The 23,846-nt window shown below is 45.6% G+C and overlaps 2 protein-coding genes across 5 annotated transcripts; one reads left to right on the forward strand and one right to left on the reverse strand.

The window, feature by feature from the left end:
- Window positions 1-1,317: 1,317 nt before the first annotated feature.
- Pierce1 (piercer of microtubule wall 1) lies at window positions 1,318-7,405 on the reverse strand. 2 transcript variants are annotated; one of them, XM_063283480.1, is made up of 4 exons: window positions 7,254-7,405; window positions 5,645-6,049; window positions 4,827-4,905; window positions 1,472-1,905 (listed from the first exon to the last, which is right to left on the reverse strand). In XM_063283480.1, exons 2-4 carry the CDS (start codon window positions 5,785-5,787, stop codon window positions 1,717-1,719), a joined length of 411 nt encoding a protein of 136 aa, XP_063139550.1. In that variant the 5' UTR covers window positions 5,788-6,049; window positions 7,254-7,405; the 3' UTR covers window positions 1,472-1,716. The 2 variants fall into 2 exon arrangements, with proteins under 2 accessions (NP_001100034.1, XP_063139550.1); NM_001106564.1 differs by lacking the exon at window positions 7,254-7,405 and having other exon boundaries at window positions 1,318-1,905; window positions 5,645-5,855.
- On the forward strand, window positions 7,331-10,611 carry Mrps2 (mitochondrial ribosomal protein S2). 3 transcript variants are annotated; one of them, XM_017591879.3, is made up of 4 exons: window positions 7,331-7,482; window positions 7,583-7,699; window positions 8,073-8,100; window positions 8,772-10,611. In XM_017591879.3, the coding sequence occupies exons 1-4, from the start codon at window positions 7,440-7,442 to the stop codon at window positions 9,355-9,357; spliced, it is 774 nt and encodes a 257-aa protein (XP_017447368.1). In that variant the 5' UTR covers window positions 7,331-7,439; the 3' UTR covers window positions 9,358-10,611. The 3 variants fall into 3 exon arrangements, with proteins under 3 accessions (XP_017447368.1, NP_001102046.2, XP_038961294.1); NM_001108576.2 differs by lacking the exon at window positions 8,073-8,100 and adding an exon at window positions 8,158-8,287 and having other exon boundaries at window positions 7,371-7,482; window positions 8,772-10,600; XM_039105366.2 differs by lacking the exons at window positions 7,331-7,482; window positions 7,583-7,699; window positions 8,073-8,100 and adding exons at window positions 8,153-8,287; window positions 8,401-8,565.
- The last annotated feature ends 13,235 nt before the right edge of the window (window positions 10,612-23,846 follow it).

A 23,846-nucleotide genomic window follows, 5' to 3' on the forward strand; every position in this document is an offset into this window, starting at 1 on the left:
CATGCACACGCACACATGGCAGAATACAGCCTCACTGTGTACATCCAGGTGAAGGAGCACACATGCACACACATATGCACACATGCACGCACACATGCACACACATATGCACACATGCACACACACATGCACACACATGCACACATACACACACATATGCACACACGCACACATGCACACGCACACATGGCAGAATACAGCCTCACTGTGTACATCCAGGTGAAGGAGCACACATGCACTGAAAACACTAATCAAGCTCAGTGCACTGGCTCTTTGTGTCAACTTGACACAAGCTGGAGTCATCGGAGAGGAGGAAGCCTCGGTTGAGGAAATGCCTCCATGAGATCTACCTGTAAGGCATTTTCTCACTTAGTGATCATTCCAGGAAGCCCCCGCCCATTATGGATGGATGCTGCCATCCCTTGGCTGGTGGTCCTGGGGTCTATAAGGAAGCAGGCTGAGTAAGCCAGGGAAAACAAGCCAGTAAGCAGCACTCATCCATGGTCTCTGCATCGGCTCCTGTCTCCAGGTTCCTATCCTGCTTGAGTTCCTGGCCTGCCATCCTTTGGAATGTGGAAGTATAAGTTGGATAAACACTGTCCTCACCAATTTGCTTTTTGGTCACGTAGTTGTTTTGGTCATATAGTTTCCTTGCAGCAATAAAAAAACCTAACTAAGGGCTAGAGAGATGGCTCAGTGCTTAAGAGCACTGACTGCTCTTCCAGAGGTCCTGAGTTCAAATCCCAGCAACCACACGGTGGCTCACAGCCATCTGTAATGTATAATAAATAAATCTTAAAGAAAAAAAAAACCCTAACTAAGGCAATCAGCAAAATGGCTAGCAGGTTGAACGAAGCACTTGCTGACAAGCTTGACAGAAAAAAAGAGTTAAGAGAAAATCAGAGATGGATAGTTAATACTGTTCTTATAAAGTTCAGGTCCCTGTACCCATTTGGGACAGTTTCCTACCTCCTGTGACCCCAGGAAATCTAACATCCTCTTCTGGACTCCTCAGGCACACACACACACACACACACACACACACACACACACACACACACACACACACATTTTAAAATAAAATCTTAAAAAAAAAAAAAAAAAAAAGACCAGAGAGCATGTCCAACCCGGGAAGCTAAATGTGGTCAGACCTGGATGGACTTGGATGGGAACCCTGCAACCTCCACCATGACGATCATAGTCAACCTTGGTACATGGCATATGTTCCTCCCCGCCCTTCGCTGTGGCTGAAGGAGGTTCACTGGACACTTGTCCTCCCAGGTGGGGCACACCACACTCTCTGGGGTCTGTGCAGACTTTATCCCAGTAACAGTCACACACATGGCAACAGCTCCCAAATAAAGATGCTTTGTGGCACTCCCTAGAACACCCCACATTGCAAACCAAGACTCGGGTTCCAAGATGTGCGGGTCCCCTGCTACTTCAGGACAAATATGAAGCACGACAGAAATTGAAGCCGTGGCAACTTTTTAATAAAACAAAGATTCTGTCAGCATCCTTCCTGTGTGAAATGCAGAACACAAGACATTATGGCCCTATTTACATAATTTTCTCCTCTGGAAAGGAAAAGTGTTTTCTGAGAAGGCAGTGAGCTCCGTGCCTTTAGAATGGGGCACTTGTCCAGAATCAGGGGCATCCGTGCTCCCTACAGCAGCCCTGAGTCAGGACAGCCCCGACGACAGGCAGCCAGCTTCCTTAGTCACAGATGGATGGCCTGTTGACATTGTAACTGGGGTGAAAGTTTAAGGGGTCGTAGTGGGTGACGTGATTGTCCGGCCCAGTCACTAGGCTCTTATCCAGGCAGACATTCATATTATGTCTCCGGAACATTCCGAAAGCTGCGTGTTGTGTGGAAAACTTATTTGAAGATGGATAATATGCTTTCTGAAAGTCAAACAAACAGACAAGAGGATTAGTGGTAACACTCAAGCAGGCAGACTGACCTTCTTTTTGGACAAAGAGGATGAATCTGTGAGAAACTATAGCCTCTGGTGAGAGGAAGCCCAGAAAACAAGGTGAGCCAGATGCTCCAACCATCTCAGTTTAATCTAATATACTTAACACCTCCCCTTTCCACATGGACAACGAGAGAAGTTACGGGATCATCTGCCTGCCACAGGTGTGACAACCATCATTAACCTGGGGGTAGGTCAGTTATATCCCTAAATACGCACACACACCAAAGTCTACCCCTGCTAGCCATGCCACACAAGCCAAGCCACTAGGGCCTACATAAGCTTCAACCTTCTCCTCTGTGTTTGCAATCTCTCTCTCTCTCTCTCTTTTTTTTTTAAAGATTTGTTTGTTTATTACATAAAAGTACACTGTCGCTGTCTTCAGACACACCAGAAGAGGGCATCAGATCCCATTACAGATGGTTGTGAGCCACCATGTGGTTGCTGGCCCTTGGCTGGGGTCGCTGGGTGACTGTGATGAGAGCAAACACCATGGACCATGAAGAGGAGCAGAGAGAGGCCCGGCTGGATCCCAGGATCCCTCTCCAGAGCCCTGAAAACTCCTATAATGTCCTACGTCCCAAAAGCACACACTAGTAAAATAACCCTGTCTTTAACACACAGACCTTTTGGGGTCAACTCCTCTAGGCCTTAGCAATGAGGTTCTAGCCTGTGAGCCAAAATCCTCTGTCAAGTGCTTTAAAAAGACTCTAGGGCGTAGGGGTTGGGGATTTAGCTCAGTGGTAGAGCGCTTACCTAGGAAGCGCAAGGCCCTGGGTTCGGTCCCCAGCTCCAGAAAAAAAAAAAACAAAAAAAAAAAAAACAAAAAAAAACAAAAAAAAAAGTTAAAAAGACTCCAGGGCGTGATGCACCACCAGCCCAGTGTATGGAAGGGGTTGCGCCCTGCTGTGGCCTGAAGCACTCAGTTCTTGCTGAAAGTGTGAATAATTTGAGTCCAGGAGCTCCAGTGAGAATCTGCCTAGCCAGACGGAATCATGAGATGACAGGGGGATGTCTGACGTGTGCAGACTGACCTCCACCAGGTAGTGGTGTCCTGGTCAGATGACCTGTCCTCGGACCACCCTGGGTCAGGCTCACCTCCTGCCTTCTCTCTTTGGCAGGAGGTACAAATAAAGAGAAATGATTTCAGGCATTTTTGAAGAAGCACGTTTGAGACCTCCCAGAAAACTGAACATAAAATATAGTGTCCAAGGCCAGGTGAGATGGAGCACGTCTTTAACCACAGCACGTGGGAGGTAGAGCCAGGCGGATCTCTGTGAGTTCAAGGCCAACCTGGTCTACAAAGAGTCAAGGACAGTCAGGGCTGTTACAAGAGAACCTCTGACTCAGAAAAAGGGGGGGGGGGGGAGTGTTTGAATACCATTCCAATACACACAGCTCCCCCCATTGTTTGCATGGTGTATTGCAGGCGGACCTGATCTATCTGAGCCAATACTGCTACTGAGCTGTGCACTGAACACTTGGGGGGACAATCAGTGCATTCTGACAGGTCTATAATAATAAATATCCACCATTGTAGTGTCATAGAGACTAATACTAAGAGCTGCTCACAGAGTGCAGTCAGACTGAGTCAGAAAGCTGAAAAGCCAACCCCCAAGAACAGGACTAAGAAGCAGGGAATACCTACCTCCTAGCTTGCCTCAGATACCTGCGTGCAGCCTGTGGCCCATCATGGCCTGCTAACCTGGCTGTAAAGCACCTAGCGTTAAAAAGAGTGGCCTCTTCTCAGTGGCCTTTTACAAAGGCAGAAGCAGAAGCCGGGGCTGTTGCTCACTGGGTAGAACATGATGTCTAACATTTGCAAAGCCCTGGCACTTCATGAAACAGGATGTGGGAGAGCACACCTCTAAACCAGCACTTGGGAGGTGGAGGCCAGAGGTTCAGGAGTTCAAAGCTTTGAACTGATTCAGAACTAGCTCTGGCTATCTTGAGACCATGTCTCAAAGAAAAAAGCTAAAGGTCCTTAATTGCTGAGCCTGGTGAAAGGAGAACCGACTCCTTTTCTTTTCTTTTTCTTTATTTTTTTAAGGTACAGTGTATTTTCTTTCCTTTTCTTAAGATTTTTTTATTTATTATAAATAAGTACACTGTAGCTGTCTTCAGACACACCAGAAAGGGGCATCAGATCCCATTACAGATGGTTGTAAGCCACCAAGTGGTTGCTGGGATTTGAACTCAGTACCTCTGGAAGAGCAGCCAGTGCTCTTAACTACTGAGGAGAGCCACCTCAAGAACCAACTCTTCCAAGTGGTCCTCTGACCTCCATACTTGTGTGCCATGGTACACCCCCACATCAAGACAAGGCCAATGCGATTTAAGACTGCATGGGCAGGGTTGGGGATTTAGCTCAGTGGTAGGGCGCTTGCCTAGCAAGTGCAAGGCCCTGGGTTCGGTCCCCAGCTCCGAAAAAAAAAAAAAAAAAAAAAAGACTGTATGGACAGCAGAACCCATGTTCCTGCTTCCCTCAGAAACACCTTGCATCTGGTCTTAGAACACTGAGTCCAGAAAATCTTTTAGTGGACATGCTCTTCAGAGGAGTTCTGCCACTCATACGAACACTGGGCTTCACTAATTTGCCTTTGGGAGCCCCTGCAAAGGTGTATGTGCCCATGTGAAGAAGTGCATGCCTGTCTGATGAGGAGGAGACTGTGGAAGCAAGTTTACCTGGACTTCTCTTTCTACAATATATTTTGCTTCGAAATTGTATTCTATCATTTCTCTGCCCTGCCTTGTTCTAACTCGATTGCGATTTGAAGTACCATGCATTTACAACGTGGGGATCCGCTCTTCCGATGGTACTTCGTCCTGGCATATGTGGCTTGCACTTACCGGCATCTCATGCGCTGTGGGAGCTCTGCTCCCATAGGTTTGGTTACTGGTCCTGTACATGGAAACAGCTTCATTGGTACTGTGGAAGAGAGATACACTGTTTCCCATCCAGCCTCAAAATAAGTCAGCCAAGTCATAGCCTGGAAGAATTTGATTGATGGAACTTTTAGGGCCATGTCCCCGTAGACAATACCCTCTCCCATCAGGCCTGCCTCTCTGGCCTCCTCTGCTGGCCGTGGCCCCTGATCCTTCCAAAGGGAACCCCTTCAGGATATGCAAATGCTGGAGGAGGGGTCTTGGTGGAACCTTGGCACAGACTGCCACTGCCAGGTTTGTTAGCTACCTCAGGGACATCTCGGTTTCCAGACCCCTATCACTCAGGAACCCCTCTGCTTTTGAGCTCCAACCTTACAGAGCTTCTGTCAGGTGGAGAGGAGGAAGGAAATCTAGTGTGTGAGGCTGTGGTCTGTGACAGAGAGGCTACCAGCAGCTCTTCTCCACACCGGAGGCCTCAAGCAAGCTGTGTAGAAAGGGGACGTGCCTGCACCTGCTTCACAGAAGTCAACGGCTTCCATCCTTATTTTCAAGAGAGACAGGCTGCTCTGTACAGGGTATAACTTTCAGGGAAGCTTTAAAACTGGAGACACCCCCTGCCTGCAACAAGGCTACATTCACACACGTTCACTCTTGTGGTGCTCAGACAGCAGGACCCTAATAGTAATGGTGACACGGGCACAGGGTTCATGTCTGACTTCTTTTGACCTCAGCAGCCAGGCACTTGGGAGTTCTCACACGCATGGCCAAAGCTAGGGCCTTACCTGTAGCCATGAAACCACCCCGGGTTGTTGAACCTGTCTGGGAGCTTCTCGCTAATGCGGTAGTAGTCGCTCGTTTTCTCTGGGGCAGGCTTAGCCTTGGGCTCCACCGGCTCGGCGCACTCTTGGGGGTTTTCTTCAGACATTTGGCCTCCCACAGGAAACTAGCCCAGGACAGTCAAGTCTGTGGCTACTGCGGCAGGGCGTCCTGTTGCTAGGCAACGAAGTCACCTGACCAGGAGGCGGAATGGTCTTTTGTAGTCTTTTGTGAGTTTTTTGGCTAGGAGCTGTAGTCAAGTCTAGAATCTTCCAGAGGGCGAATAACAAAGGAGACCGTGAGTTCTAAGCAAGGAATTCCAAGCGTCCACTTGCCGCTCCTCTGGGAGTTCCGCTGGTCTCTTTCTGGGACTGTGGGAACAACCCTGTATCATCCCAAAATGCACTAGGAAGTAGATCCCGGCTAATGAAACCTTAGATCCTGGGAGTTCACCAGCCAATAGGCAGGGATTAGCGGCTTCCAAGCTCTACCTGAGCAAGTCCTCACTAGTCTGTCGTTTACTGTACTGGCCATGGCTTCTCCTTGGCCTCCAACACCCCATACCCCCAACAACTCAGCCTAAATCTATTTGTGAGATGATACTAAATTTAGGGAATCCCAGGCCAAATACCGTTGAAATATAGCAAATGAGCTTGCGAGCCATGCACGTAGTTCACATGGAGGTTCAGACGCCAAGAGTGACTGGTCAATGAAGTGCTAGTGCAATGCCAGCAGGCAGCTCTCTGAGTTTGAGGCCAGCCTGGTTTACGAAGAGAGGTCTAGACCGGTCAGGGGTATATATCGAGACCCTGTCTTAACAACAATAATAACAATAAATAATTTTAAAACAAACAATAAAAACTACTTGAGGCAGAGTATGGTGGTGTGCACCAATAATTGCAACGCCCAGGAGATAGAGGCAGTCAGATCTCTATGAATGTCTGGCCAGTCAGGAAGATTGGTTTGTCGTCGTCGTCGTCATCACTGTTTAGTGTAATTTGGAGATGGAGAGATGGCTCAGCACTTAAGGGCATTTGTCGCTCTTGCGACAAATTGAACCTGGGTTCAATTCCCAGAGCCTACAAGGTGACTCAAACATCTTTAACTCTAGCTCCTGGAGGTCAGACACCTTCTTCTGATCTCCACGGGGACCAGGCACTCACAAGGTGCATATAAATACATATAGGCAAATAAATAAATAAATAAATAAATAAATAAATAAATAAATAAATAAATCAGTAAATCTAAAATAAATGTTAAAAAAGAAAAGAATGCAATTAAAAACCAAACAATAAACGGGGCGGTAGTAGGGCATGCCTTTAATCCCAGCTCTCTAGAGGCAGAGGCAGCCGGCTCTCTGAGTTCAAGCCAGCCTGATCTACAGAGTGAATTCCATGACAGTCAAGGCTACACAGAGAAACCCTGTCTCAGGAAAAAACGAAAACAAAAACAAAGAAAACCAAACAACAACCTCTCCCCCACTAAAAAACAATTTTGAATAAGAGGATGGTCTCCTCCAGAGGATGCTGTAATTTTACCGAAAGGAACGAGCTGTGAGAGTCCGCTCGTCCTTACCTCCTAGCGGAGCACCAACCACAGTACCAACTCGCCCATTTACAAAGACGCAGGCGCAGCGAGCGGTGCACAGCGGGAGTCGGTCCTCCGAGCCAGCAAGCGGCGCTGCGGCCCCGTGCGCTTGACCCGGGAGGCGCTCTGCCAGGCAGGAAGAGTCTCTGCGGCATCTCAGTCCACGCGCCTACCATGGCACCCGCTCCGGCTGTGCTGACCCGGCTTCAGTGTGCAGGTGAGCGCAGAGGATCCCGGAGACCGGAGGGATCCGGGGATCCGAGAAGGGAGGACAGGGACGTGAGCTAGGCGTGGCCCCACCGGCTCTCTCCCCGCAGGTTTGCGGCGCTGGCCAGGTTTCCTGCAGAAGGCGGCTCCGGGCCCAGCGGGGCAGAATGGAAGGAAGGTCACGGGAGCCCCGGTCCCCGCAGTCAGCGAGCCTCAGGACGGCGACGGTAAAGGCCAGCGGGTGGAGCTGGGTCAAGGCGCGGAATCGTGGAGGGGTTGTCATTGCAGGATCCCCAAACGAGCCCAGTACCAATCTGAGTGTGGTGGGATGGAGAATAGAACCCCTGTGGCCTGGTAGGTTTCGAGACCACGAAGACTAGTTTTTTTTATCTGTCCATCTTGCTGGTCTTCTGGCGGGGCATTTAAGGCCGAAGTCAATGAGGCCCCCGACTCGTTTTTCTCTTAAGACTTTAGAGACTAAAGGAAGAAAGCTGACCAGGCTTTCCTCACACAGTCACCTCAGACCTTGACACTAGCCTCTCGGTGATATAAAAATGCTCCTATGTCTTCTAGATCTTTCCTGGTGTTTCTCTTCCGCAGATTTAAGGCTCCCACTCCCAGGAGACTGGTGAGTCTTTGGTTGGTGGTGATGGGACACAGTGTCTGTCCGTCCTCCCTTTTTCAGATTTCCAGAGCAGGATACTAGATGTGCCGTTACAACATTCAGATTTCTTCAATGTCAAGGAGCTGTTTTCTGTGAAGAGCCTCTTCGAGGCCCGAGTACACCTGGGACATAAAGCCGGTTGCCGCCATAGGTAGTTGGCACGGGCAGTGCAGGCAGAGTGGTGGGATTGGGTCAAGGTCGTAAGTGAGGCTGGGTGGGGGTGTCTGGAGCAACACCAAGTACTAATATTGATGCTGTTCACAGACATGGTGAAAATTGAGGGTCATTGCTGACTGGGGACCCCTCCTGAGAGGTCCTGCTGTATAGAACAGAAGTGGCCATAGAGTGCTCCAGTAAACAGAACACCTTGGTTGGGTTCATGTTTATCTGCAGTTGGTTCTCAAATCTCCACAGGGAGAAGGCGAGACCGTTGAGCCACAAACCTGATCCTAGCTTAACTCCACAACTGTGTCCCTTGTCCCTAGACATGGGGTAGTGGGGGTCAGTAAGTGTAAATAGTGCCATTCGGCCTGCAGTGCCCTCATATAAAAGCCTACATTGGGGATAGGCGTCTGTGGAAGGGGAAGGGCAGCTTCACGAACACTGTTCCGCTTACCTTGGGGATTTTGGAGCAGGTTTATGGAGCCATACATCTTTGGGAACCGCCTGGGCCAAGATATCATTGATCTGGATCAGACAGCCTTGAATCTCCAACTGGCTTTGAACTTCACCGCCCATGTGGCCTACCGCAAGGGCATCATCCTGTTTGTGAGCCGGAATCGTCAATTCTCTCACTTAATTGAGACTACAGCCCAAGCCTGCGGGGAGTATGCCCACACCCGCTACTTCAAGGGTGGCTTGCTGACTAACGCACAACTCCTCTTTGGGCCTACAGTCCGCCTGCCGGACCTCATCGTCTTCCTGCACACACTCAACAATGTCTTTGAATCCCATGTAGCCGTGAGGGATGCGGCCAAGATGAACATCCCCACAGTGGGCATTGTGGACACCAACTGCAACCCATGCCTCATCACTTACCCTATCCCTGGCAATGATGACTCACCCCAAGCTATCCAGCTCTTCTGCAAGCTCTTCCGGACAACCATCAACAGGGCCAAGGAGAAGAGGAGGCAGATGGAGGCCCTCCATCGGCTACAGAGTCCCAAGGGGTCCGAGGGCACTGGGACAGCCTCTGCACCTGATCAAAGTCATTCCCCATGACAGAAAGCCCTTCTCCCACCCTAGATAGCCAGGCCTCTTCTGAGCAGGAAGGTCCTTGTCCAACCCTGGTCTATGTCCCCATTCTCCATCCTCAGCATCAGCACCACAGTCCTATATTCCCTAGATATGGCCACCCCAAAGTTCAATCATCTTGAGCTAACCCTGGTCTGTCTCTTTTCTGGGAACAAACTCAGGTAAAGTGCATATCCACATGGCCTCTTGCATCTATTAAGATTTGAACATAGCTAGCAAAGTGGATCTCTCCCTCCCTCTCCCCCTTCCCCTCTCTCGCTCCCCCGCCCCCATCTCCCTCTCTCTCACTCTCCTAGGTCTTACTTCCACTTCAGAAGTAGATCTGTCTCACGTGGGTTCCATTTGGCTTCTCTTTTCAGTTAGAAATTAATCTTTCATTATCTGCTAATTAATCCTTCATTCTCTGAAGAAAATTCCATGCCAGACAATATTGATGTCCCTCAGGAACCCCAGTAGTTGCCTCTAGACCTGCAACCAGACATAGGGCTAAGTAAGCAGGCTCCCAGAGGGGAGGTGGAAATACAGCCCATGCGTTGTGACACACCTAAAGAACTTAGGAGTTTGCTAACCCGTTCAGGCAGAAGTCTGGGGAATATGTGTAGGAATAGATTTTAAAGGTGGGGTAATGGTTGGAGGAACATAAAATTGAAATCAGGACGAGTTTATTGATATGGGCTCTCTGAGTAGAGATCTATGTTTAAAACGGAAACTCTGATAGTGAAAAATGTTTGGCTGAAGTATTTCTTAAAAGAGCCTACTGCTGGAGGCACCAAAGTCCTTGAGCCCACAGATCACCAAGAAAACCAGGCGTGTTAGTCACATAGGGTTGTCTCCTCAAAGAAGGGAAATCAATGCCTGTTTTGCACCCAGAGGACTGGGAGTGACTGTTGTTAATGACCTGGTGACCTTTGCTATCTGTGGAGCCAGACCTTACCCAAATCCCCCTAAATGCTTATCTCGGACTTTTCCTTTCCTAGACCTTTACTTTTAGCTTGGTTTCTCCACCAATAGAACCCATCCGTAGGGGAGATATCAAGAGACCACACCAATCCTAGGCCCTTAAGCTATAAGACCCATCTTTGTGGTCATGTGTACTTTGAGCTGAGTTTTGATGTAATTATGCCTCTTCTACCTGGGGTTGTATTACACCAGGAAGCTTTTTTCCAAAATTGTACGGTTTTAATATGTTTATAATAAACTACATGGTGTCAGACTCTAGAACTTTGAACCAGCACAAACTAAGTCAGGCAAGTTTTCTTTCTTGCCTTTCACACTTTATTTTCCCGCAGGGACCACCCAAAGCCTGCTGAAAAGTGGTTGGAGATACGGGAAATCTCTTGGCTTAGTGGTGATGAAGGGCTTCTAAGGCTCAGGGAAATTGTAATGCTAGAGTGGTACACTCTAAAACCTAATCCTCCATGACGACAAGGCTCAGAGGACAAGCCTTTTCACTGATCGGTAAGAGGGGCACCAACACATTTGAGGAGCTTTGCTGTTGCCCTTTTCCTTGTACTAGACCTTAGGGTTGGAGATGCTCTGTTGGATGAATTAAATGTGGTGGGTTTATGTGGGCCTCCTGAAGAAGCGGGGGCCAGGTGGCAGCACTGAGTCACCGAAGGCAAGGTGATCACAGTTATCACCATGAACAGCACAGACAAAGCTTTGCCATACTGGCCTGACCTGTGACGGTCAGCACAGGAAAAGTGAATTTGATGGAGGCATGATTTGTGTGGGCCTCTGGAACTAGCTAATCCGTCACAGTGTTTCCAGACATTAAATAGAAAAGAACCGCAGTGAATTTTTGTTGCATCTGCATTAAGTGGGAAAATTCTCAAACAAATCAGCAAGGATACACGGGATCAGCGCAAAAGAGATTCTCAATCCAGGAACCAATTTCCAGTTTGGAGACCCACAGTGAAGTGTTGGCCAGGTTCTCTTGAGGGAGGACCTTGATAAAATACCTAAAGGTTCCACTGTTAGCCTTCTCCTAGTCCTTCTCCAGGGAGTAGCCTTTGACAAGAGCTCCTACACTAGGGAAAAGGAAAGAATCAAACTCCAGGGTCTGCTGGATACTGATTCTAGGAGACATTGTGGCCCTCCAGTTAGAGTAGGGGCTTATGGAGGTCAACTGAGGAATGGAGTTTTGGCTAATGTCCAACTCGGTAGGTCCCCAGTGGGTCCCTGAACTCATCCTGCGGTTATTAACCCCTGTCCCAGAAGGTATATTTGGGATAGAGACGCTTAGAATTTGAGGTTGGCAGAATTCTCAGATTGGTTCCCTGACCTGTAGAGTGAAGGCTTTTATGGTTGGAAAAACTAAATGAAAGCCTTTAAAGTTGCCACTGGCAACTTAAAAAAGAGAATCAAACCAGTATCTCATCCCTGGAAGAATTGCAGAATTAGTGCCACCCTCAAGGACTTAAAGGATCCAGGAGTGACGGTTCCCACCACAGCTTCCTTAACTCCCCTGTCTGGCCAGTGCAGAAGACAGATCATGGAGAATGACAGTTGACTATGGAAAACAGGTAGTGATTCTGATTGCAGCTGTTGTACCAAATGTATCCTTGCTTGAGCAGATTAACACCTCTGGTGCATGGTATGCAACTGTTGATCTATCAAATGCCTTTTTCTCAGTCTCTGTCCATGAGGACCATTAGAAACAACTTGCTCTCAGTTGTCAAGACCAGTTTTACCTCAAAGTCATATTTACTCTCCAGCCCTGTGTTATATAATTTAGTTAGAAGGGATCTTGGTCATTTGTCTCTTCCACAAAATGTCACATTGGTGCACTATCTCAATGAAATTATGCTGACTGGACCAAGCAAGCTGGAGCAAGCAACCACTTTGGACTCATCAGTAACACATGCGCATCAGAGGATGCGAAAGAAAGAAAACCCAAGATATTCCTCAGTGTTTAAGGCGGAGAGCAATGGAAGATGCCTGATGTTCACCTTGGGCTTCCACATGCACATGAGCGTGTGCACACACAACACACAACACATACACATGAAAACACGTATATACACTACACACACATATACATATACAAAGGTGTAAACAGTGCGTATGTGCATGTGTACGTTTCTGTGCCAAGTGTGGCAGAGAAGGAACGGCAAACACCAAGCCACGTATTCATGGCTCCCTTTGCCTGTATCTTGTTTTGATCTTTCTGGCCCTCATGCTAGTTACCTGAACATTTCTATGTCTGCCCAAGTACTATTTCAGGTCACACTTGCGCTCCAACAAAAAGTAAGGCCAAGCTGGGTGTGGTGGCACATGCCTTTAATTTCAACACTTGGGAAGTAGAGGCAGGTAGATCTCCGTAGGTTCAAGGCCAGCCTAGTCTACCAGTGACATCCAGGACAGTGAGGGCTGTTACACAAAAAAAAAACCTATCTAAAAAAAAAAAGGATACCAAACCAACCAAACAATAACATCCCTATCCCCACATGTAGTCACATTTTTGAGAATTCTGGAATTTTATTTTCTTTAAAAAAAAAAACACAAAAATATTATAAGAATGTTTTCATTTTAATTCCAGGTGTGGGGCTGCTTCAGACTGTCGGCAGCAGCTGACTATGATTTGCCTGGTGCTCTAGCAGAGGCATGGTTTTGCCAACTGCATATAGTTTCTGCAGTTGTGTGACATTTAGAATTCTGGGAACTTTTCAGAGGTTATATAAATGCTAGGGCCCCAGGAGGAGGTTCGTTGGGAGGTGGGGGGCGGAGGGCATTGTGGTTGGTTAGGCGTCATGCTTAAAGAAGAAATTACATTCAAGAATCTCTCTTCTCCGTCCTTTCTCTCTTGATTAGTGATAGGAGGTAAATCAAGGGAAAAGAGTTGGGAAAAAGAAGAACCCACAAAATAGCAAAGACCCGCGCTACAACTCTCCCACCCATGTTCCGAGTGCATATGCAGTTTCTCTTACCCTAGATATTAGCGTATAAGTCATGGGAGCCCTTTTCAGCTCTCCTCCCCCTTATGTGTGATCAGCCCTTTACAAACTTACAAGTGTGAAACTCTAAGGGGAAGGGTTTCCCCAGTGCAGACGTTAGAGCTCAGAATGTAAAGTTAACCTGGCAATCAGGAGCCAAGGAAGAACCACAAAGTCACACAGCATAAGTTAGCCAGGTAGACACCTCTACCTTATTAAACTTTCTGTCCAGCTAGGGATGTAGGGGCCCCCACCCCTCAGGTTACTTATCTGGGATTAGCTATTGCTCCAATTCTCAAGGCCATCAGCCTAGATAGAAAATATTTAGCCTCAGTCAAGATACCAAAACATAAAAAAAAAAAAAAATACCAAAAATAAGTATTGCAGCTCTGAAAGGATAAGGCTCCCTCTACAAAAGCGTTGCACTCTGTTCCACTGTAGAGGAAGTTTTCCTAATGGAAGAGTAACTTCTCCTGTTCTGGCAGGGAGAGGCTTCCCCAGTGAAAGTGTGGCAGCTCTGCTATTAGAGGTATCCTGGCAACCGGGAGCCAAGGAATACCACAAAGTCAAGCCACACAACAACTCCACACAAGAGATTTATTGGGGGCAGGAAGAAACCCAGGAGAGTGGCCGCATCTGTTCAGCATCGAGAAACAGCAGGAAACTGAGCAGAGGCAGAGTTTATACAGGGTTTCTTGGAAAGAGTTGCTTTCCAGGGTGGCTGGGAAGTGGAGGGTTGTGTCTGTCCCCACTTTCACCTCCCAACAGCCTGAGGGAAGAAAAGGAGCAGAGGTAGAGCAGAGTTTGCACAGCTGCAAGGAGACAGAATGGCTGTTGGAGACTGATGCAGTGAGAGAAGTCTACTGTTTGGGGAGTAGGGTATATAAGGAGTACAGGTGGGAAGGGATAATTGGTCATGACATCAAGCAAGCAGAAAGAGCCGATTGGTTATAGTCCAGTGCCACGCCCACTTCAGTGGAGCCTGTGTGATGTGAAGCTCTTGTGCTTCGTTTCTGTCCAGACAGAGGCCTGTGCCTGGAATGGCTTGCCCTCCTGGAGGTCCTGGCCGTCTCCCTACAAAAAGATGATGACCAGGGTCTAGGCTTGTGGTGGAGGTGCCTTCTGTGTTCTAGCCTTGGTGATCTTAGCAACTTTAAGCTGTCAACAATATCTGATTTTAAGAATATAGCAGTGTGGGAAGATGGGCATGTACCTTTAGATGTCTCAGGAACTGAAAGTTCCGAGACGGAAACGTCTCACACCAACATGATCCTGATGAACTCAATGGCTGCGATGAATTCAACTGCTGTATCCATTAGCTCCCAGCAAATATGAGAGGAATTATTGCAGTTACTAACAACATGACTGTTCCAGAAAAGCCTTTCCCCCCTTTTGGAAAAGTTTTGTTTAACATGATTCAAAATAGTAATGATCCTTTTAGAAAGATCATAGACAAGTTCCAACAAGTTGAACAAACTTATCAAGAGTTAACTATGGTTACAAAAGTTCCCTTACAACTCAAGACGGATGATCAAAATGTGAATGCTTCACTCCTTCTTTAAAAGGGGAACAAGAATACCCTTGGCAGGGAATAGAGAGGCAAAGATTAAAACAGAGACTGAAGGAACACCCATTCAGTGCCTGCCCCACATGTGGCCCATGCATATACAGCCATCCAATTAGACAAGATGGATGAAGCAAAGAAGTGCAGGCCGACAGGAGCCGGATGTAGATCTCTCCCGAGAGACACAGCCAGAATACAGCAAACACAGAGGCGTATGCCAGCAGCAAACCACTGAACTGAGAATAGGACCCCCGTTGAAGGAATCAGAGAAAGAACTGGAAGAGCTTGAAGGGGCTCGAGACCCCATATATACAACAATGCCAAGCAACCAGAGCTTCCAGGGACTAAGCCACTACCTAAAAACTATACATGGACTGACCCTGGACTCTGACCTCATAGGTAGCAATGAATATCCTAGTAAGAGCACCAGAGGAAGGGGAAGCCCTGGGTCCTGCTAAGACTGAACCCCCAGTGAACTAGATTGTTGGGGGGAGGGCGACAAGGGGGGAGGATGGGGAGGGGAACACCCATAAAGAAGGGGAGGGGGAGGGGAGAGGGGGATGTTTGCCCGGAAACCAGGAAAGGGAATAACACTTGAAATGTATATAAGAAATACTCAAGTTAATAAAAAAAAAAAGTTCCCTTACTATCTGAGGGGCCATAAATATAGAGTTTAAACTTTATTAAAACAAAGGTAAATGATGAATGCATACCTGGTGCCCACAAATCTGGCAGTATAACTGCAGTTTTTTAAACTATTGTTTGCAGTTGAGAATTGTTTCCTAGACTGTATGTTTAGCTTTCCTCCTTTGGGACATTGGTGGGGTGATGAATAAGAGCTGGATGATTGCCAATTATGATGTACCTGTTCTAACTGCTTAAATCTGTGCCAAGAAGTAAAGCTTTTTGCAGCAGCACACACCTCGAGTTTGTGTCTGTCTGTCGTGCCGAATCCGTTCTCTACCTGAAATCCAAGCCTTGTTCCCTCTGCTGACACACTCCCCTGGGTGGTCTGCGGCAGTCCAGCACCTAACTACAGATTCAAGAGTCTGCAACTCCTGATTATATCCTAATAGTGAAGGTCAAGCCCAGGACCAGGTCGGAGAAACAGAATCCCACCAATCCCTGAGCTTGCCCCCAAATCAGGCCATATAACCCCTCTGTTGGAGAATGTTGCTATTAAGGTAGCAGTCCCCCATGCGAATGTCACACAACTGCAGAAACCATATGCAGCGGGCAAAACCACACCTCTGCTAGAGCACCAAGCAAATCACAGTCAGCTGCTGCCGACAGTCAGAAGCAGCCCCACGCCTGGAATTAAAATGAAAACATATTCTTATAATATTTTTGTTTTTTTTTTAATTAAAATTCCAGAACTCTCAAATTATCCTGTGCGCAGGAAGCCAGAGTGAGACATGTATGCTAAGTTATGCATCCTTGCAAAGGTAACTTTCTAGACAAGGCCAGCCACCTGTGTTCAATGACACTCTCCAAAGACAGGCAGAGACAGGGAAGCCCTGCTTAGAATGGAAGTCCCCCATTCTGTGCCAAGTTCAGGAAGCCATTCAGTCGTGGGGGACTGCTACCTTAATAGCAAGGTTCCCCAACGGAGGGATTATATGGCCTGATTTGGGGGCCAGCTCAGGGATTGGTGGGATTCTGTTTCTTGGCCCTGGTCCTGGGTTTGATCTTCACTATAAGGGTATAATCAGGAGTTACAGACTCCTGGCTCTGTAGCTTGGAGCTGGTAATCCTGTAATAGCAACTGATTAAAAGTCTGGATAGATATCTTTTGGATCTGTTGTTGAAGACAAGAAGTTAAAATACTAAACTTTAAATATTAAAGTCTGAATATTAAACAAGAAGTTTAAAATAACTTGAATATTATCTATCCTCAAAAGACATTTGAATCCCTGCTGTACTGAATCGAGTGACCAGAAAACCCAGAGATAAATTCTAAGCCCTGGCCTGACCACCAAAGCAGCCAAAACAAACACTATTTGTGGTAAGGGTCCTGGAATTTTGGTTTCTTAAACACACACACACACACACACACACACACACACACACACACACACACACGCACAGAGAGAGAGAGAGAGAGAGAGAGAAATATAAGAATTTTTCATTTTAATCCCAGGTATGGGGTTGTGGGGCTGCTTCACAGCAGCTGTCTGATTTGCTTCGTGCTCTAGCAGAGGCCTGGTTTTGCCAACTGCAGACAGTTTCTGCAATTGTGTGATGTTTGGAACTCTTGGAAAATTTCAGAAGTCTATAGATACTAAGAGCCCCACAATTCACTTATATCCTTTGCCCTCAGAGACAGTAGGGATGATCTTAGGAAGGAGGAGGTTGACTTCCCAAGGATTCATTGTGCATCCAGGAATTATAGATGAAGATTTCAAAGGAGAAGTTAAAACCATGGCCTGTGTAAAAGGAGAGGTGCAATTTAACAATTTTAGTAATTTAACTGTTTCTGTGCCATTCCAGTAGAAAGAGCAGGGGGGTTTGGAAGAACTGGAAAACATGTGTTCTGGAAAATAGATGATTGGAGGCCAAATTAAAATATCAAGTAAATGGTATCGAAATATAAGGCTTGGTGGATACAGGAGCTGCTGTGACTATCATTTCACAAAAATCTTGGCATTCAGAACTGGCCCTTCAAAAGGTTTATGCCCAGTTTTTAGGAATTGGAAAGTTATCTCAGATAAATCAAAGTGTGTAATAGGTTAAACGTGTGGGACTATAAGGTCAAAAAAATAAAATTAAAAGCTGTAGGTCACTGAAATACCCATACATTTATGGGGAAGGGATTTTTTTTTACAATAGTAGAATACTCAGATTAGCATTCCTGAAATCCCAGAGAAAGCCCATAATGAAATAAGGAGTGAAATGGTAGATGTACCTAGGGAAGGTATTGATATAGGTCATCAAAAGCAAAACCAAAAGAACCAAAACAGGCATTGCCAATTGTTCAAACACACAGGGGTTGAGTTTCCAAATTTATAATGGAGGCCAGTGGAAGTACCAACAGCCCCACCCTTAAAATAGTTGATTGACAAGCCTGTGTGGTAGAGCAAAGGAAAAGCTTACAGGCACTTGAGCAGCTAGTACAAGAGCAGCTGGAGGAATTCCCCTGTGGTTGTTTATAAAAAAAGTAAACGAGGAAAATGGAGGCTGTTAACAGATTTAAGAACAGGTTCGTTATAGCCTGGAATTCCTTTACTACCTAAATCATGGCCTCTGATAGTAATTGATTTAAATGATTATTATTATTCTTTTTTTTTTTTTTTTTGCTATCCTCTTGCATGAGCAGGAGAGGGGAAGGTTTGCTTTCCTTTCACAGTGCTACTTAATAACAATACGCAACCTGTAAAAAGGTCTCAGTAGAAAGCCCTTCCACAGGGAATGTTACACAGTCCTACTTTATGTCGATATTTTGTGACAACCACTAGAAATAATTAGTATTTCTCAGTCTTTTATTTATCAGTAAATGAGTGATATTTTGTTGGCTGATTCATATGCAGATATTTAAGGAAACACAAAGAATTCTGCCATGTTGGGGGCTACAGAATAGAGAATAGTCCCGAAAAACTACAGAGAGGAGATCCTTTCAACTACTTGAGTTATAAAATAAGTCAACTAAAAATTCAATCACAAAAGGTACAGATCAGAAGAGATCAGTTGCAAGCTCTTAATGATTTTCAAAAATTAATAGGAGATATTAAGTGGCTATGGCCTACCACTGGATTAACTACTCAATATTTAAGTAATTAGTTTCAAATGTTATAAGGAGATTTTGACTTAAACAGTCCAAAATGGTTAACAGCTGAAGCAGAGAGAGAGAGAGAGAGAGAGAGAGAGAGAGAGAGAGAGAGAGAAAACTCTAGTAGAACAGAGACTGTAAGACACATATGTGGATTGCATAGATCCCAAACTTGATTATATTTTGGTTATTTTGCCTTTAACTCATTCTTCTCCTGGGCTCATTTTGCTAAGAGAAAAATGGATTTTATTTTCTTTTCTTTTCTTTTCTTTTTTTCCGGAGCTGAGGACCGAACCCAGGGCCTTGCGCTTGCTAGGCAAGCGCTCTACCACTGAGCTAAATCCCCAACCCCGAAAATGGATTTTCTTAACACACAAAGTAAAACATTAAAGAATTACATAGAAAGCATTTCTAATTTAATCATAAAAGTTAGAATAAGACTATGTCAGTTGTCAGGAACAGGTAGAAATCTTAGTACTGGGGCTAGAAAGATGGCTCAGTGGTTAAGAGCACTGACTGCTCTTCCAGAGGTCCTGAGTTCAATTCCCAGCAACCACATGGTGGCTCACAACCATCTGTAATGGATCTGATGTCCTTTTCTGGTGTGTAGCTGAAGATAGCTACAATGTACTTATATGTAATAAATAAATCTTTAAAAATGGTTAAAAGAAATCTTAGTACCACAAACAACAACAGTGCTGAGATTGTGTCATTGTGGGTAATCAATGAAGACTGGCAAAGAGCTTGTAGCAACTGTTTTGGAGAAATAAGAGTAAATACCCTAAAAGCAGACATCTTCAGTGTATAAAAAGAACTAATTGGATTCTCCCACACATTTTAAAAGGAATGGCAACTCCCAAGGCACCTACAGTTTGCACTCATTGCAAACTGATGCAAATGAGTAGGGAATGACAAGCAGTAAGTCAGACAAAATGAGCAAAATAATCCAAAACCATACAGTTGAGAGAGAAATCAGGGCTGGGTGGAGTCTATGGTTTCATTAGGTTTCCCTGAATCTCTTAAAACAGTCGCTGACTCTCAATGTGCAGAAAGAGTTGTTCTGCGGGGTTGGGGATTTAGCTCAGTGGTAGAGCGCTTGCCTAGCAAGCACAAGGCCCTGGGTTCGGTCCCCAGCTCCGAAAAAAAAAGAAAAAGAAAAAAAAAGAGTTGTTCTGCGTATAGAAACTGCTGCGTTTACTCTGGGTGATTCACAATTAACCTGGTTACTTATACAGCTGCACACAGTCAGAAATAGGAGCTCTCCAGTGTACATTCCCCATATTCTGTCTCACATAGGCTTGCCAGTGTTTTGGAAATTATTTCAATCTCGGCCCAAGGTTTCTACCCCGCCTTTGCCCCTTCAGTTCCTGGATGAAACACACAGACACACACACACATCCTTCATGTTTACAATAAGCCTTAAACAACACAAGAACAGCTACTACTCTCTGTGCTGTTAGAATCTACTTTCCCATCAATAACCCCGAGTTACTCTGTACTGTTTCATCTGGGCTGCTCTAAACTTAACTTGGCCAGCCCATAGGTCATGTTCTCTTGACTCCTAACCCATGGTAGCTTCTCCTTCCTCCTCCTTACCTTTTCTCTTTCCCTGTGGCCCCCTCCAGCCCCAAGCCTATGAAACCTAAACCCCACCTATGTCTCTTCTGCCCAACTATTGGGTGTTGGCATCTTTATTTACCAATCGGAAATAACTTGGGGGCAGGGTCACTCAGCAGCTTACATGTGGACTCTCTCATCTCTGGAGCAACCAGTTTTGGGGGCCCCAGATTAACATTAGAATACAAGCAGCGTTAGGCCAACCCACTACATTGCCAGGTCCACTGCATGAGGAAATGAAGAAATTGATCAATTATTAATAGGAAATGTGTCAAAACCCTCAAAGCTTCATGTAAAACCACCATGTTAACAGTAAATGTTTAAAGAAAAAAATTCAATCTCCTGGCAACAGCCAAGAAAATTATAAGAAAATGTCCTACTTGTTCTTCCTATAACCAAACTCCATTGCCCACTGGGAGTAACCCTAGGGGGGTCACAAAAGAAATGAAATCTGACAGACAGATGTGTTTCATTTTGCAGAATATAGAAAACTACAGTTTACGCTCCATACCATGGATACATATTCAGGGTTCCAATGGGCTTTGAGATCTGAGGAGGTGGATTCTGTCAGTCCACGTTCCTGGAAGTTATGGCTATTAGGGGGACACCTGTACAAATCAAGACTGACAGTGCCCCCACACATGTCTCCAGTAAGATGAGCAATTCTTTGCATGTTGGAATATAAAGCAAATTACAGGTAAACCACACTATCCTACAGGACAAACAGCTGTAGAAAGATTTACTTGTACCTTAAAGGAAATGCTTATAAAACCAAAAGAGTGAATGAAGACCCCCAGAGATAGACTAAATAGTGCTCTGTTAACTTTAATTTTTCTGAATGTTAATGAGAAAGGAATAACAACTGAGACACACTGGATTATAGTTAAAAAAATTAAAAAAAAAACCCTTTGGGGTTAAATCACCGTATGTACTATAAGGATGTGTTAACATCAGAATGAAGCCAGTGAAAGTTTTGTGTTGGGGACATGAATTTGTTTATATTTCCACAGGAAATGATACCATTAAAACTGATAGAATTTAGAATGAGTAGGAGAGGGATCCAGAGAGCCTTTTGTTTCATTTTTAGATCATTGAAAATATCTGTTAACAATTTCCCATTACACCCATCATAATTAATGGCTTAAAACAGAAGGGGGAGAGATGTAGTGACAATTCTGGAGGTTTGGTTTCTTTAAAAACACACAGAAATATTGTAAGAATACGTCGTTGTTTAACTGCAGGTGTGGGGACGTGGGGCTGCTTCACAGCAGCTGACTGTGATTTGCCTCGTGCTCTGGCAGAGGCGTGGCTTTGCCAGCAGCTGATAGTTTCTGTGATTGTTTGATGTTTGGAATTCTGGAATTTTTCAGTGTCTATAGATGCTAAGAGCTCCCGTCAGCGGTGGGATTGTTGATTGTGGGGTGGTGGTGTTGGTTGTAGTTCATTGGTTCGTTGGTAGTCATGCTCAAAGAAGAAACAAGGAGAAAAAATAGATTCAGGGATCTCTCTCCCCCACCCCTCTACCATTCGTTCTCCCCTATTTAATGATAGGGGATGAAACGGGGGGTGGAGGGGATAAAAGGTGGGGAAAAAGAAGAACCCCAAGGGAGCAAAGGCCAGCTACAGCCGTTAGTGGTGGTAACTGGTAGCTGGCAGCAGCAGAGAAAGCAAAACCAAAGCCAAAAACTTAGACCACAGAAGGCTCACACGCCCAAAGACGAGGCAGTAACAAAACATGGTGGCCACCATCCTTCATACAGTCAACTGAACCACTGACATCTCAGTTCTGATGTTTGCCCCCAAACTGGAAAACACAGACACATCTGTACACATAAAACAGACAGACGAAACTTTCCAAACAACCAGGACCAGGTGGACAGGCAAGGTCTTGCTTTTGCCCTGGCCAGGAGCGAAAGAGTTCTGTAGTTGGATGATATGAGGAGGACTATCTTTGCTTAGAGAGGTTTTCACGAAATACCTAATCTAGTCACTCCCACTTCCAAACTCTTTCATAAGCTTCAACAGGCTCTGCAGCAGACCCTGGCCCTACATCTTCCAAACTTAACTTGCTTCCTCTCTCTCTATGTCACAGAAAAGGAGGGAGAAACCTTCAGGGACCTGGGTCACTGCCTAGGACCTTTTGTCTATGTTGCATACTTATTGAAAAAATTAGAACTAATCTTTGGGCCCCCTTGCCTGTGTGCTCTGGTCACATCCAAACCTCTTTAAAAACAAAAACAAAAACACTTTATTTTTTGCTTTTGACAATGCTAGGGAAACTAGATGTTCCTTGATGTAATGATTCTTAAACAATTAAAAATTGAGGCATAGGGGCACAGCACAGCACAGCACAGCCCTAACAGCCCAGGTACATGCAATGTGTTCACGTCTTGGAAACAATGCAATAGCTGCACAATGGTAGTTCCAGATTAATGCTTGACTTGCAAAGAAAGTTTGAAGAAAATGTTAGAAAATTAATTAGAGCCAACATTATGGCCCCAAAAAAGGAAAAAAAACTATTGATATTATGAAATAAGTTTTGCACAACATTTGAGAGTGGTTCCTGAATAAGTAAGTATAGAATGCATAAAATCTTATAGCAGTAAAACTAAGTCAAAGCACTGGGATTCTTAGGAGAGTCACCCTGTGCAATGTGCAGAAGCAGAAAGCCAGTGGAACCACTGAGTTCAGGGTTAACTTGACTCTTTCTGGCCACTGCCTGGCAGCTTTGCCCATGTCATTTATCATTAGAGTTTCACAGGAAAATGCAAGTAGCTGACATTGGAGCTCTGAGCTCTGAAGTATAATAAGTCAAAAGTTAAAGTTTAAATAATGGTAAGTTTGCGATTATTATTATTTTGGCTACAGGCCTGGAAATAGGGGAAGCTTGAAACTTTGGGGAACAATTGTAATTCTTGATGCTTTGTGTGATGTGGTTATTCTTTTGAATTTAATTTGGCAATGATTATACAGTGTCCTTTTTTCTACTTGTTTTTGGAGTATCAATAAAAGACTCGGGCAAGAGAAAGGCTAGGGAGCAAGTGAGAGAGCATGTGTGAGCATGAGAGAGCATGTGTGAGCATGTGAAGAGCATGTGTGAGCATGTGAAGAGCATGTGTGAGCATGAGAGAGCATGTGTGAGCATGAGAGAGCATGTGTGAGCATGTGAAGAGCATGTGTGAGCATGTGAAGAGCATGTGTGAGCATGAGAGAGCATGTGTGAGCATGAGAGAGCATGTGTGAGCATGAGAGAGCATGTGTGAGCATGAGAGAGCATGTGTGAGCATGAGAGAGCATGTGTGAGCATGTGAAGAGCAAGTGGAGAGCGAGTAAAGAGAATGAAGTGTGCATGAGATGTGTGTGAGAGAGAAAGAGAGAGAGAGAGAGAGAGGGAGGGAGGGGGAGGGAGGGAGAGAGAGAGCATGTGAAGAGTGAGTGAGTGAAGAGAAACTGGTGTGAAGAATGAGTGAAGAGAGATTGTGAGGTGTGTGGAGACGTGTGTGTGAGAAGGAAAGGGGAATGAATAGAGGCATGTAGGAGTGTGGGAGTTCGAGAAAAGAAGAGCACACAAAAG

Source organism: Rattus norvegicus, chromosome 3 (genome assembly GCF_036323735.1).
Source record: "Rattus norvegicus strain BN/NHsdMcwi chromosome 3, GRCr8, whole genome shotgun sequence".
NCBI classification, from domain to species: Eukaryota; Metazoa; Chordata; class Mammalia; order Rodentia; family Muridae; genus Rattus; species Rattus norvegicus.

Excerpts from the sequence above, each read along its gene's own strand:
- Pierce1 (NM_001106564.1), bottom strand. The coding sequence starts at position 5,787 with ATGTCTGAAGAAAACCCCCAAGAGTGCGCCGAGCCGGTGGAGCCCAAG. Across the intron at positions 4,906-5,644 it reads GGGTGGTTTCATGGCTACAG|TACCAATGAAGCTGTTTCCA; the intron begins GTAAGGCCCTAG and ends TCTCTTCCACAG. Across the intron at positions 1,906-4,826 it reads CCACAGCGCATGAGATGCCG|AAAGCATATTATCCATCTTC; the intron begins GTAAGTGCAAGC and ends TTTGACTTTCAG.
- Mrps2 (NM_001108576.2), top strand. The coding sequence starts at position 7,440 with ATGGCACCCGCTCCGGCTGTGCTGACCCGGCTTCAGTGTGCAG. Across the intron at positions 7,700-8,157 it reads CGAGCCTCAGGACGGCGACG|ATTTCCAGAGCAGGATACTA; the intron begins GTAAAGGCCAGC and ends TCCCTTTTTCAG. Across the intron at positions 8,288-8,771 it reads AAAGCCGGTTGCCGCCATAG|GTTTATGGAGCCATACATCT; the intron begins GTAGTTGGCACG and ends ATTTTGGAGCAG.